The 14,103-nt window shown below is 37.1% G+C and overlaps 1 protein-coding gene across 1 annotated transcript in view; it reads left to right on the plus strand.

Annotated features, from left to right (window-relative positions):
* Nucleotides 1-350: 350 nt before the first annotated feature.
* Nucleotides 351-14,103, plus strand: part of LOC138801811 (uromodulin-like) — a 41,004-nt gene continuing 27,251 nt past the window's right edge. The window contains exons 1-8 of the mRNA XM_069984908.1: nt 351-498; nt 774-1,012; nt 1,918-2,040; nt 7,797-7,974; nt 9,099-9,236; nt 9,323-9,337; nt 10,389-11,174; nt 12,986-13,090. Of these exons, the coding sequence (XP_069841009.1) occupies nt 384-498; nt 774-1,012; nt 1,918-2,040; nt 7,797-7,974; nt 9,099-9,236; nt 9,323-9,337; nt 10,389-11,174; nt 12,986-13,090 (1,699 nt within the window). The 5' untranslated portion in view covers nt 351-383. The remainder of the gene's footprint in view (nt 499-773; nt 1,013-1,917; nt 2,041-7,796; nt 7,975-9,098; nt 9,237-9,322; nt 9,338-10,388; nt 11,175-12,985; nt 13,091-14,103) is intronic.

The following is a 14,103-nucleotide window of genomic DNA, read 5'->3' on the forward strand; positions in this document are numbered from 1 at the left end:
ATACCTCTTTAAGTTCCATTGTATAACCTCTCTCTCTCTCTCTCTCTCTCTCTCTCTATCTATATATATATATGTATATCATCATACAATAATGTTTGGCTCATACTATAAACATTCCTGTTTTGTCTGCAGATGTATCTTCAGCAGAAAGAAGCAAGTGTACAACAAATACAGGTACATAGAAACATTATATAATATTACACCAAAAGCTGCTCAATTTCTTTACCTAAACCCTGCTCTTGTTTATAAAAATGTAGCGCAAACTCCTACTTTGTGCTAAATCTTTTGTCTTTTCATAAAACTGTATATAATGGTGACCAGACCAGTCTCTTCATTTGGCAGAGTCGTCTTCTTTAACATACCTGGTGGACACCACCGGTTCAATGTATGGCGATCTACAGCAACTGAAGTTGGTCAATAGCTGGCTCCTAGATCAAGTGTCAGCTCGATTTCCTTGTGGAGTAAGAAAATATACAATGGTGGAGTACAATGATCCAAGTATGGGAATACTTTTTATATGTTGTAATTATCTATATACGGCATGTGGTTTGTCCTGCAGTACAGAATACTTTCATCTTTTGTTTGTGGACTTTTAAATAGGTATGACAATGGTCATAGTTACATACATCAGCTGGGGTCAGCACATTGCTTTAGGAGAATCTTCCTATATATTGGAGTATAGGGAGATGTAGTCATGGCCAGGCACCAGGAAAGGTGGCTTGCTTTGTTACAGCTGGGAAAGGTCAAATAACACTAACCCTTTCTTCTTCCAGGAATAGGACCTATGCAAACAACATACTCCATTGGTGAATTTGACAGTTTCTTCAACAATCTGACAGTACGAGGTGGTGGGGACTGCCCAGAAATGGTCATCAAAGGCCTTCATGCTGCTTTGGAGGCGTCCCCAAATAATTCTTTCATTCTGGTCTTAACTGATGCATCTGCAAAAGATTACGACGATGAAAACCTGAAAAGAGATGTATATTCTCTCATAAAGACAAAGCAAACAAAAGTAAGAGAACAAAATGATCTAGAAAGGCTAGTATGTGTAATTATCATGTATGTAACAATATTATAGTATTGCACTTGGTATCATAATAATAATACTTTTACTTGTATAACGCCAACTGATTCCGCAGCACTTTACATAGTTTGCCAATTTTGGTCCATGTCACCATTAGGGCTCACAATATAAATTCACCTGTCCATATGTTTTTGGAAGGAAACCCATGCAAACATTGAGAGAACATGCTGTCCAAGTAATGTTTTTTTTTTTTTTTTTTTTTACAGGGCTGGGTACCCTTTACATGTCCCTGCCTGGCTCTGTAGAGATGCCAGCACTAATGATCATATCACTGGGCATAGGTTAGACCACAGCACAGTTCTTATGATCCCATAAGACAGTGCTCTCTGCTGACATCTCTGGCCGAGACAGGAACTCTCCAGAGAAGGAGAGGTTTTCTACGGATTTCACATAGAAAACCTCTCCTGCTCTGGACAGTTCCTGTCTGGGACAGAGGTGTCAGTAGAGGACTGTGTGAGACTGAAAATAAAACATTTCCTGCAGGTTTTTAAATAGATTTTTTAATAGAAGTAAATTACAAATCTATATAATTTTCTGACGCCAGTTGATTTGAAAGAAAAAGATTTTTGCTGGACAACCCCTTTAAAGGGATACCCAAGAGATGTCATGCGCAGGGACATCTAAATGTTCATAGTGAATTTTATAGGTTCTTGTGAGCCATGTGCGAATCTGAATTATGGCGTAAGTCACAGTCAACTCAGAAATGAAGGATAGGTATTGTGGAAGTACAAAAGCTTTATATAAAAACATTTTGCTTATAGATGCCTTTTAGCTTACATCTATTAGCAATGAACATATTATATTAGAAACCCATTCTCAATTATTGTCTACAGATAATTTTTCTGATTACTGGCCTGTGTGCTGGCAGAACAGACCCCAAATACCTAATTTACCGAGATATCGCCTCCTTGAGTTTTGGCCATGTGTTTGACGTCAGTCTCTCAAAACTAAATAAGGTGAGTACTGTTAAATTGTACATTATGTGAATGATGATAAGGGGGGCAGATAAAGTTTAGTGGTATAGTACAGAGACTTACACTACTCTAGTGTATTATGTATATCATTGCTCTAGTGTATTATGTATATCATTGCTCTAGTGTATTATGTATATCATTGCTCTAGTGTATTATGTATATCATTGCTCTAGTGTATTATGTATATCATTGCTCTAGTGTATTATGTATATCATTGTTCTAGTGTGTTATGCATATCATTGCTCTAGTGTATTATGTATATCATTGCTCTAGTTTATTATGTATATCATTGCTCTAGTGTATTATGCATATCATTGCTCTAGTGTATTATGTATATCATTGCTCTAGTGTATTATGTATATCATTGCTCTAGTGTATTATGTATATCATTGCTCTAGTGTATTATGTATATCATTGCTCCAGTGTATTATGTATATCATTGCTCTAGTGTATTATGTATATCATTGCTCTAGTGTATTATGTATATCATTGCTCTAGTGTGTTATGCATATCATTGCTCCAGTGTATTATGCATATCATTTCTCTAGTGTATTATGTATATCATTGCTCTAGTGTATTATGTATATCATTGCTCTAGTGTATTATGTATATCATTGCTCTAGTGTATTATGTATATCATTGCTCCAGTGTATTATGTATATCATTGCTCTAGTGTATTATGTATATCATTGCTCTAGTGTATTATGTATATCATTGCTCTAGTTTATTATGTATATCATTGCTCTAGTGTATTATGCTTACTATTGCTCTAGTGTATTATGTATATCATTGCTCCAGTGTATTATGCATATTATTACTCTAGTGTATTATGTATATTATTGCTCTAGTGTGTTATGCATATAATTGCTCTAGTGTATTATGTATATCATTGTTCTAGTGTATTATGTATATCATTGCTCTAGTGTATTATGTGCAGTATATCATTGCTCTAGTGTATTATGCTTATTATTGCTCTAGTGTGTTATGCATATCATTGCTCTAGTGTATTATGCTTATTATTGCTCTAGTGTATTATGTATATCATTGCTCTAGTTTATTGTGTATATCACTGCTCTAGTGTATTATGTATATCATTGCTCCAGTGTATTATGTATATCATTGCTCAAGTGTATTATGCATATTATTGCTCTAGTGTATTATGTATATCATTGCTCTAGTGTATTATGTATATCATTGCTCTAGTGTATTATGTATATCATTGTTCTAGTGTGTTATGTATATCATTGCTCAAGTGTATTATGCATATTATTGCTCTAGTGTATTATGTATATCATTGCTCTAGTGTATTATGTATATCGTTGCTCTAGTGTATTATGCATATCATTGCTCTAGTGTATTATGTATATCATTGCTCTAGTGTATTATGTATATCATTGCTCCAGTGTATTATGCATATTATTGCTCTAGTGTATTATGTATATCATTGCTCTAGTGTATTATGTATATCATTGCTCTAGTGTATTATGTATATCATTGCTCTAGTGTATTATGTATATCATTGCTCCAGTGTATTATGCATATTATTGCTCTAGTGTATTATGTATATTATTGCTCTAGTGTGTTATGCATATAATTGCTCTAGTGTATTATGCTTATTATTGCTCTAGTGTATTATGTATATCATTGCTCTAGTTTATTGTGTATATCACTGCTCTAGTGTATTATGTATATCACTGCTCCAGTGTATTATGTATATCATTGCTCTAGTGTATTGTGTGCAGTATATCATTGCTCTAGTGTATTATGCATATTATTGCTCTAGTGTGTTATGCATATCATTGCTCTAGTGTATTATGCTTATTATTGCTCTAGTGTATTATGTATATCATTGCTCTAGTTTATTGTGTATATCACTGCTCTAGTGTATTATGTATATCACTGCTCCAGTGTATTATTTATATCATTGCTCAAGTGTATTATGCATATTATTGCTCTAGTGTATTATGTATATCATTGCTCCAGTGTATTATGCATATTATTGCTCTAGTGTATTATGTATATCATTGCTCTAGTGTATTATGTATATCGTTGCTCTAGTGTATTATGTATATCATTGCTCTAGTGTATTATGTATATCATTGCTCTAGTGTATTATGTATATCATTGCTCCAGTGTATTATGCATATTATTGCTCTAGTGTATTATGTATATTATTGCTCTAGTGTGTTATGCATATAATTGCTCTAGTGTATTATGTATATAATTGCTCTAGTGTATTATGTATATCATTGTTCTAGTGTATTATGTATATCATTGCTCTAGTGTATTATGCATATTATTGCTCTAGTGTGTTATGCATATCATTGCTCTAGTGTATTATGCTTATTATTGCTCTAGTGTATTATGTATATCATTGCTCTAGTTTATTGTGTATATCACTGCTCTAGTGTATTATGTATATCATTGCTCCAGTGTATTATGTATATCATTGCTCAAGTGTATTATGCATATTATTGCTCTAGTGTATTATGTATATCATTGCTCTAGTGTATTATGTATATCATTGCTCTAGTGTGTTATGCATATCATTGCTCCAGTGTATTATGCATATCATTTCTCTAGTGTATTATCTATATCATTTCTCTAGTGTATTATGTATATCATTTCTCTAGTGTATTATGTATATCATTGCTCTAGTGTATTATGCTTACTATTGCTCTAGTGTATTATGCTTACTATTGCTCTAGTGTATTCTGCTTATCATTGCTCTAGTGTATTATGTATATCATTGCTCTAGTGTATTATGTATATCGTTGCTCTAGTGTATTATGTATATCATTGCTCTAGTGTATTATGTATATCATTGCTCTAGTGTATTATGTATATCATTGCTCCAGTGTATTATGCATATTATTGCTCTAGTGTATTATGTATATTATTGCTCTAGTGTATTATGTATATTATTGCTCTAGTGTGTTATGCATATAATTGCTCTAGTGTATTATGTATATAATTGCTCTAGTGTATTATGTATATCATTGCTCTAGTGTATTATGTATATCATTGCTCTAGTGTATTATGCATATTATTGCTCTAGTGTGTTATGCATATCATTGCTCTAGTGTATTATGCTTATTATTGCTCTAGTGTATTATGTATATCATTGCTCTAGTTTATTGTGTATATCACTGCTCTAGTGTATTATGTATATCATTGCTCCAGTGTATTATGTATATCATTGCTCAAGTGTATTATGCATATTATTGCTCTAGTGTATTATGTATATTATTGCTCTAGTGTATTATGTATATTATTGCTCTAGTGTGTTATGCATATAATTGCTCTAGTGTATTATGTATATAATTGCTCTAGTGTATTATGTATATCATTGTTCTAGTGTATTATGTATATCATTGCTCTAGTGTATTATGCATATTATTGCTCTAGTGTGTTATGCATATCATTGCTCTAGTGTATTATGCTTATTATTGCTCTAGTGTATTATGTATATCATTGCTCTAGTTTATTGTGTATATCACTGCTCTAGTGTATTATGTATATCATTGCTCCAGTGTATTATGTATATCATTGCTCAAGTGTATTATGCATATTATTGCTCTAGTGTATTATGTATATCATTGCTCTAGTGTATTATGTATATCATTGCTCCAGTGTATTATGCATATCATTTCTCTAGTGTATTATCTATATCATTTCTCTAGTGTATTATGTATATCATTTCTCTAGTGTATTATGTATATCATTGCTCTAGTGTATTATGCTTACTATTGCTCTAGTGTATTATGCTTACTATTGCTCTAGTGTATTCTGCTTATCATTGCTCTAGTGTATTATGTATATCATTGCTCTAGTGTATTATGTATATCATTGCTCTAGTGTATTATGTACAGTATATCATTGCTCTAGTGTATTATGCATATCATTGCTCTAGTGTGTTATGCATATCATTGCTCTAGTGTATTATGCCTATTATTACATACTTAGTTAATACGGTTGAAAAAAGACACATGTCCATCAAGTTCAACCACGGAGGGGATGGATACAGGGAAGGGGGAGGGGTGATAGGTTCTATACATATGCATTTATATTATTTTGGTCTTAGAACTTGTCTAGGCCGGTTTTGAAGCCCTCTACTGTTTTTGTTGTGAACAGATCCTGTGGTAGACTGTTCCACAGATTCACAGTTCTCATGGTAAAGAAGGCTTGTCGCCTCCGGAGATTGAACCTTTTTCTCTCCAGGCGGAGGCAGTGCCCCCTTGTCCTTTGAGGTTGTTTAACCTGGAATATCTTTTCCCCATATTTCTTGTAGGGGCCATTTATATATTTAAATAAATTAATCATATCTCCCCTTAAACGTCTCTTCTCCAGACTAAACAAATGTAATTCTTTTAATCTCTCCTCATAACTAAGATGCTCCATTCCCCTTATTAGTTTAGTTGCCCGTCTTTGTACCCTCTCCAGCTCTAGAACATCCTTTTTATGAATCGGGTTCCAAAACTGGACAGCATACTCCAGATGAGGCCGCACCAAAGCTTTATAAAGCGGTAATATTATATCCCTGTCCCGTGAGTTCATGCCTGTTTTAATGCATGACAATATCCTGCTGGCCTTAGAAGCCGCTGACTGACATTGTGTACTGTTCTGTAGTCTATTATCTACAAGTACACCCAGATCCTTCTCCATCAGCGACTCTCCCAGAGTAACTCCCCCCAGGACATATGATGCATGCGGGTTATTAGTACCCAGGTGCATAACTTTACATTTATCCACATTAAACCTCATTTGCCAAGTGGACGCCCAAACACTCAGTGTGTCTAAGTCATTCTGTAATATCTGCACATCCTCCATAGACTGTACTGTACTACAAAGCTTGTTGTCATCTGCAAAGATAGAAACATTGCTGTTAATTCCATTCTCAATATCATTAATAAACAAGTTAAACAGAAGAGGGCCCAGTACTGACCCTTGGGGTACACCACTTATTACCGGGGACCATTCGGAGTAGGAATCATTGACCACCACTCTCTGGGTACGATTATTAAGCCAGTTTTCAATCCAGTTACACATTAAACTTTCCAAACCGATAGACTTTAACTTACCCATCAGACGTCCATGAGGAACTGTGTCAAACGCTTTAGCAAAATCCAGGTACACGATATCCACAGCTGCGCCCCCATCCAGGCTTCTACTCACCTCTTCATAGAAACATATCCGGTTGGTTTGACAGCTTCTGTCCTTAGTAAAACCATGCTGGTTATCACTTATAATACTATTAGCCACTACATATTCCTGGATGTAGTCCCTTATAAGCCCCTCAAATTATTGCTCTAGTGTGTTATGAAAGCATTATTTCAGAATGAACATTCTAAGTCATGTCATGGATAAAGTAATACATACTGTATATTATGGTGTGTATTAACTGTATTAGCTTTAAAAATTGAGGGGAGGTGATATCATCACACGAGGGGGCGGCGGGCCTCCTCCCAGTACTCCGAGCCGATGAATGGGAAAAGAACAGCGCATGGCACTGGAACTGGGAACTGGGAATCCCTGTGCCGGTGCCGATCTGCTCATGTAAAAAACAAAAATGATTTAGCTGATGGTACATTTGCTTTAAAGACTTTTATGTGAAATAAATGTCTGGAATAATTAAATTAATAAAAAGAAAAGAAAAAAAAAACTTTTCTCATCTTACATACAAGAACAATCAATATAATTGCATTCACTTACAATTACTTTCCTAATACCTTTAAAAGGTTTTCTACTATTTGGACTTCACTCTATCAAGACCCATTAACAGCTCAAGTCGATTGTTGTCGAAGGACTCCAGTGCAGAAGATCATTCTGTCAACTTCTCGGTGGCAGATAACTATACCTCACTGATATTGACCACAGATGGGATGATCCACTCACTGCAAGTGATTGACCCTTATGGTAACAGCGTGAATATGTACTGATAGATGCTGGATGCTGAGCTGGCAAACTGTATGACTATGCAATCTACTTCTAAATCCTCTTTGGTCTTACCAGTGCTGCAGGAATATATTTAATGTATTGTCCTCTTGTCGTGATGCGTACCTGTTTTTTTTTTTTTTTTTAAGCAGTTTTACCCTCTGCAGAGTCTGTCTCTTATTTTTGTGAGCTAAAGGAGGGAGGCTAGCCTCTATGATGTCTCCAATTCACTGCACACACATTATAGAGAAATAGTGTGAAGTGTGAATTAAGCATTGGGGTAAAATATATCACCTAAATAGTCAGTGTCACCAAAACACAAAATTATTTGACATCAAAGTCTGGGTCTAAGTGTTCAGACTGTGAACATCAGGAGAATGAGCCCAGTAAAGTCAATGCTTAGTGCGTTCTCACAGAAATGTGACAAGTTGGCAACGTAATGTCAGTCTATGGGGCTGTCTAGCTTACATAGACAGAGCAAGGAGAGGGGCACTACAACTCCCTCTCTCTCCCTCTCTGCTCTTTCTCTTGATCAGACGTCTCTCTCACTTGTAGAAAATGTTTGGGGACAAGTATGCTTTAACCCATGGGTCTCCAAACTGCGGCCCTCCAGCTGTTGCGAAACCACAACTCCCATCATGCCTGGCCAGCTAAAGCTTTGGATTTGGCTGTCCAGGCATGATGGGAATTGTAGTTTTGCAACAGCTGGAGGGCCGCAGTTTTTCACAGTGATTTCAAAGTGATTTCACAGATTTCATAAATTTTTTTTTTTACAAAAGAGGCAGGAGAAAATAATCCTGATAAATGGATAGAAGCATTTTTTTCTGGTAAGATATATTACACCATTTACAAGGTTTCTTTGTGCTATTATTTTAGGCAAAGTTTGTTGAAAAGACAGTAGGTCTAGAGAAAGGGTTGCAGAGAGCTGCCATAAGAGGCAAAAATGCTTTAAAATGTACACGACTGTGTATAACAAAACATGAAGGGGCCACAGCATTCCATAGACTGATACAAAGCTGGGAGTTGGACCTGCACTTACCTAAAAGTAACAAATAGGCCATCAAACCTACCTGCAATTCAGAGAATTCTTTCAATGCTTTATGCAGGTTCTGAAACTAAACCTAAAACAGTGATATTTGAAACCTGGGGATCCATGTACATTGTGGAGAATCCTGTAAAAGGATCTTGGGCACTTCATGTCAATGGATCTGGGCATTACGCCATACGTGTAGAAGGATTTAAAGGTACACTCTATATGTCTACTAAATTAGAGCATTTAACTTTAAACATATTCATACTAATCTTATATTTGTCTTTTTTTATCTTTTAGTGAAGAACATATCATGTAAGTTGCCATGCTTGAATACTAATGTTGAGTTTGACCTGCCTCTCATATTTTCACAGCAGTTCATGTATGATAGTTTATGAGAAAAGGAGGTATCTACATGAGAATACCAACACCATACTATGTGGGGAGAAAGCTTTGTTCATGCTTTGTACCCAAACTGAATCCTATTTGAATTAAAGGGGTTATCTCATAAAAAGTATGGCATACTCCAAGGACATATAACCATCCCATTATGAGATGAGAATACCACTTTAAGATAATTACTGTGCATTCAAGTTGGCTTATTCTCTTCTAATGGGTAGGGGTCTCATCTGAGAGTACTAAACCTTCTGAAACCTTTGACATGTCCTTGTAATATGTCAAGTTTTTCTTAATGACAGGGCCCATTTTTATATAAATACAGTACGTAGCCTCAGGTGTCTGATAGCAAGAAATTGTACAGGGCCCCATGAATCCTGCCCCCCCCCTCCCCCATACTCACATGACCCGCGCAGTCCCAGAGAATTCTGTTCTCCCAGATTTCCAGCACACTGTTGACGTCAATGGCATGCTAAGGAGCTAGGAGAACAGAACACTGAGGAAATTTGCCAGGTCCATGTATCTGAATCAAGAGGGAGGGGGGCCCTCTTGCTGCTGGAAGTAAAATGCTGCCTCTGGTCACAAGAGAAACCGCCAGTGTGTGCTGTTAACTTTGGGTACCATGGAGAGACACCACACTTTGCCGGGAGGGACACCCCCCTGCCACACGGGCCTCGTAGCAGTTGTGTGGTCTGCCTCTGTGGTAGCTACACAACTGCTTCCCACCCAGCTGGCTATTAAGGGAAAAGTGCACAAAGTCATCCAAAAAGTAAAATCCTATCCTACTGCATATACATGATTTGGGAAAATCAGGGCACCCAAGGTTACAAGGAGACAACAACCCCTCAATCCAGAAACTTCTGTGGTATTTGTAGTATTTATGTCTAAATTATATATTTATGTCTCGATTATCGCTCTATTTTGAGTTTTGTGTTAAATAGTTTGACCTTTTTTTTCCATTTTTGTCCAGATACAGAACATTGTTCAGAATGCCACTCCGATGCTAGATGTGAAGAATATTTTGGCATTAAAGAATGTTCATGCAGTGAAGGTTTTATAGGGGATGGATTTACATGCTCTGACATTGACGAATGCGCCTATCCTTGGTCTAATAACTGCCCAGATATCTGTGTAAACACACTTGGTTCATATGTATGCGAGTGCCCCAAAGGATACACCAAAAACATAGCTAATGAATGTGTCGATATTGATGAATGTTCTGACCCTACGTTCTATCGCTGTCAATCTCTGGCTAATTGCTCAAGCAATGAGGATGATTCCTCTTGTTCATGTAGGTCAGATATCACTGGTGATGGGTTCCAGTGTAAAGACAAAGAATGTGCGACAAGTGTCTGTGACCAAGGTCTAGAATGTCTAAATGAAAAAGGATCCTACAGATGTTCTGATCCATGTGCAAGCTATACGACACTCAATGAGCCCTGGAGAGGCACCTTCACATCACAAGGTGATAAGTGTGATAGCCAAAAAACAGGATGGTACAGATTCACAGGGAGCGGAGGAATTCGACTTCCAGAAAGCTGTGTGCCCGAAAATAAATGTGGCACTGAGGCCTCAATGTGGATGAATGGCTCCCATCCCTTTCCAAATGAAGGCATTGTAACCCTTACCGCCTGTGCTCAGTGGGAGGGTGACTGCTGCTACTGGTCAAGCATTGTGCAAGTTAAAGCCTGTATAGAAGGATATCATGTATACAAATTGCAGGGAACACCCAGATGCCCAGCAGCTTATTGTACAGGTAAGTAAGCATATTACATGTTTATATGGTCATTGTAAATATGCATAATTTTGCTCTTAGAAAGACATGGGGTAAGATTTATCATTGAGTCATTTGCGCATAAATTTGCATCTTTTCCCCTAAAGTAAGCCCTGATTGCCTAATGGACAGATAGGGGGCGTGGTAAGATGGGGAGGAGGCGTGACCACATGGGAGGGTAAGTATTGATTCTTTATTATGTTCCCCCCCGCCCACCCCCACTGCCAGCCCTGGATTTTTTGAGTTCTCCTTTTATTGACAGAGACACTTTAGTAGAAAAGTCGCAGCTGTGCATTAAGCATTAAAAGGGTATTCCAGGAACAGTAAACTTTTCCCCTATACACATGATGGGGAACAGTAGGAGATCGCAGGGGACCAAGCTCTGTACCCTCCGCCGTTCTCTACCGGGCCCCAGCTTCTGTATTATGAATAGAAAAGCGGGTACGACATGTGACCCGCAGCTCTATTCATTTTTATGGATTGACAGAAAGAGCCGAGTGCATCGGAAGAGCGCTGCAGTTGTCTCTTTCCGTCACTCCATAGTAATGAATAGAGCTGCGGGTCACATGCCGTACCCATGGCTCTAATTAAGCCTGGCCCCAATACGGCCCCAATCTCCTAATTTTTAATTTTTCCTGGAATACCTCTTTAATGGTAAATGTGGTTGAACAGAGTGAAGGTATAAAGTATCCAGCCTCAGGCTGCTCCTTTAGGTTTAATCCCTGGGTCTCCTTAGAAAGCTGGGGACCCTGGGCAACTGCCTACTTTGCCAGTTCCTAAAACCAGCATAGTTATAGGTTGATCCTCTTAAGGATGCTGATAATTTACAAATATTTTTATTTTTATCCATTAGCCAAACTGAATATACTGTATTTCATGATCCATGTTATGCGAGCTTATCACAGCAACTTGTGGTCATGTCCTTTTCTCACTAAGTATAATAACTATGTAAGACACAGGACACAGATATTGTTATCTAAATGAGACCCTGTAAGTACACTGACAACATTTTGGGATATTGTGGTGAAAGACTGTCAGGGAAAATTCCTTTAATTAAAGGGGTACAGAAAAAAATATTTAAAATTAACTGGTGTCGAAAAGTTATATAGATTTGTAATTTACTTCTATTTAAAAATGTCTTCCAATAACTATCAGATGCTGTATGTCCTGCAGGAAGTGGTATATTCTTTCCAGTCTGACACAGTGATCTCTGCTGCCACCTCTGTCCATGACAGGAACTGTTCAGAGCAGGGGAGGTTTTCTATGGGGATTCCCCTCCCCTGCTCTGGACAGTTCCTGACATGGAGAGAGGTGGCAACAGAGAGCACTGTGTCAGACTAGAGAGAATGCACCACTTCCTGCTGAGCATACAGCAACTGATAAGTACTGGAAGACTTGATTTTTTTTAAATAGAAGTAAATTACAAATCTTAATAACTTTCTGGTACCCCTTTAAATTAAGGAAAGGTAAGGCTATACTACTGTGTAGGACTTTATAAAGGCTCTAATAAGAATTGTCATGTCCAGGACCTTTGTTAGGCTGGGCACCTTTATGCAGGGAAGAATATCTTGGTATTATGAAGACAAATTGGTGTCACATGCTTTAGATTCTCTGCTATGGAGCTGTATAGACTGTGTGATACTGTACAGCTTCTGTGCCCACAGCTCTACTATATGTATATATCTATATTCAAAAGTATCACAGTCTTCCAGTAATCTAAAACATATAATGACATACATTTCTAACGCATATTAAACTGTATGTTTATCTATCTCATATTCATATGACATTAGAGCCAAAGTCGGAAAATAACCCATGCTCCTGTGCAAAAGATGAGGAGTGCAAAAAAGTGAATGGAATTGAAGGTTGCTACTGCAAAGACGGACGGGATGTCCAAAGTATGTGAAATATTAATGTTACTGTATAAGCAGGAACACATACAAGGGGATTTTTAATCTCAAAATAAGTTATGCTTCCAATCACTGACACCAGCCATAAATTATTATTTATACATTATTATTTTTAACCCACACTATATTTTAATGAACCATCGTAGTTGTATAAGGTGTGATCACAGCACATAGCCTCTACAAGGTTTGTCTAGATTTATATATTTTTCACATACTACTCAGGATACAAGATATTAGGATGTAGGGGGAAAAACACTTTTGGTCATTGGTACAAGAATAGATAGTTTTGGTTATAATCTGTTTCTAATTCAAGGGATATTTCCATCCCAACTTGTTACCTATCCATAGGAGAAGGGATTAACAACCTGACCAGTTGGGGTCTGACAGCTGGAACCACCACTGAGAACGGGAACAAAATTGTCCCAAGAATACAGTCATGGCCAAAAGTTTTGAGAATGACACAAATATTATATTTTCACATGATCTGCTGCCCTCTGGTTTTTATGTGTGTTTGTCAGATGTTTTTTATCACATACAGAAATATAATGGCAATCATATTATGAGTAACAAAAGCTTATATTGACAGAATGAGTTAATGCAGCACGTCAATATTTGCAGTGTTGACCCTTCTTCTTTAGGACCTCTGCAATTCTCCCTGGCATGCTCTTAATCAACTTCTGGACCAAATCCTGACTGATAGCAGTCCATTCTTGCACAATCAATGCTTGCATTTTGTCAGAATTTGTTGGTTTTTGTTTGTCCACCCGTCTCTTGATGATTGACCACAAGTTCTCAATGGGATTAAGATCTGGGGAGTTTCCAGGCCATGGACCCAAAATCTCTATGCTTTGTTCCCTGAGCCATTTAGTTATCACATTTGCTTTATGGCAAGGTGCTCCATCATGCTGGAAAAGGCATTGTTGGTGGCCAAACTGCTCTTGGATGGTTGGGAGAAGTTGCTTTTGGAGGACATTCTGGTAGCATTCTTTATTCATGGCTGT

This window comes from Dendropsophus ebraccatus, chromosome 9 (assembly GCF_027789765.1).
Source record: "Dendropsophus ebraccatus isolate aDenEbr1 chromosome 9, aDenEbr1.pat, whole genome shotgun sequence".
Taxonomy (NCBI): domain Eukaryota; kingdom Metazoa; phylum Chordata; class Amphibia; order Anura; family Hylidae; genus Dendropsophus; species Dendropsophus ebraccatus.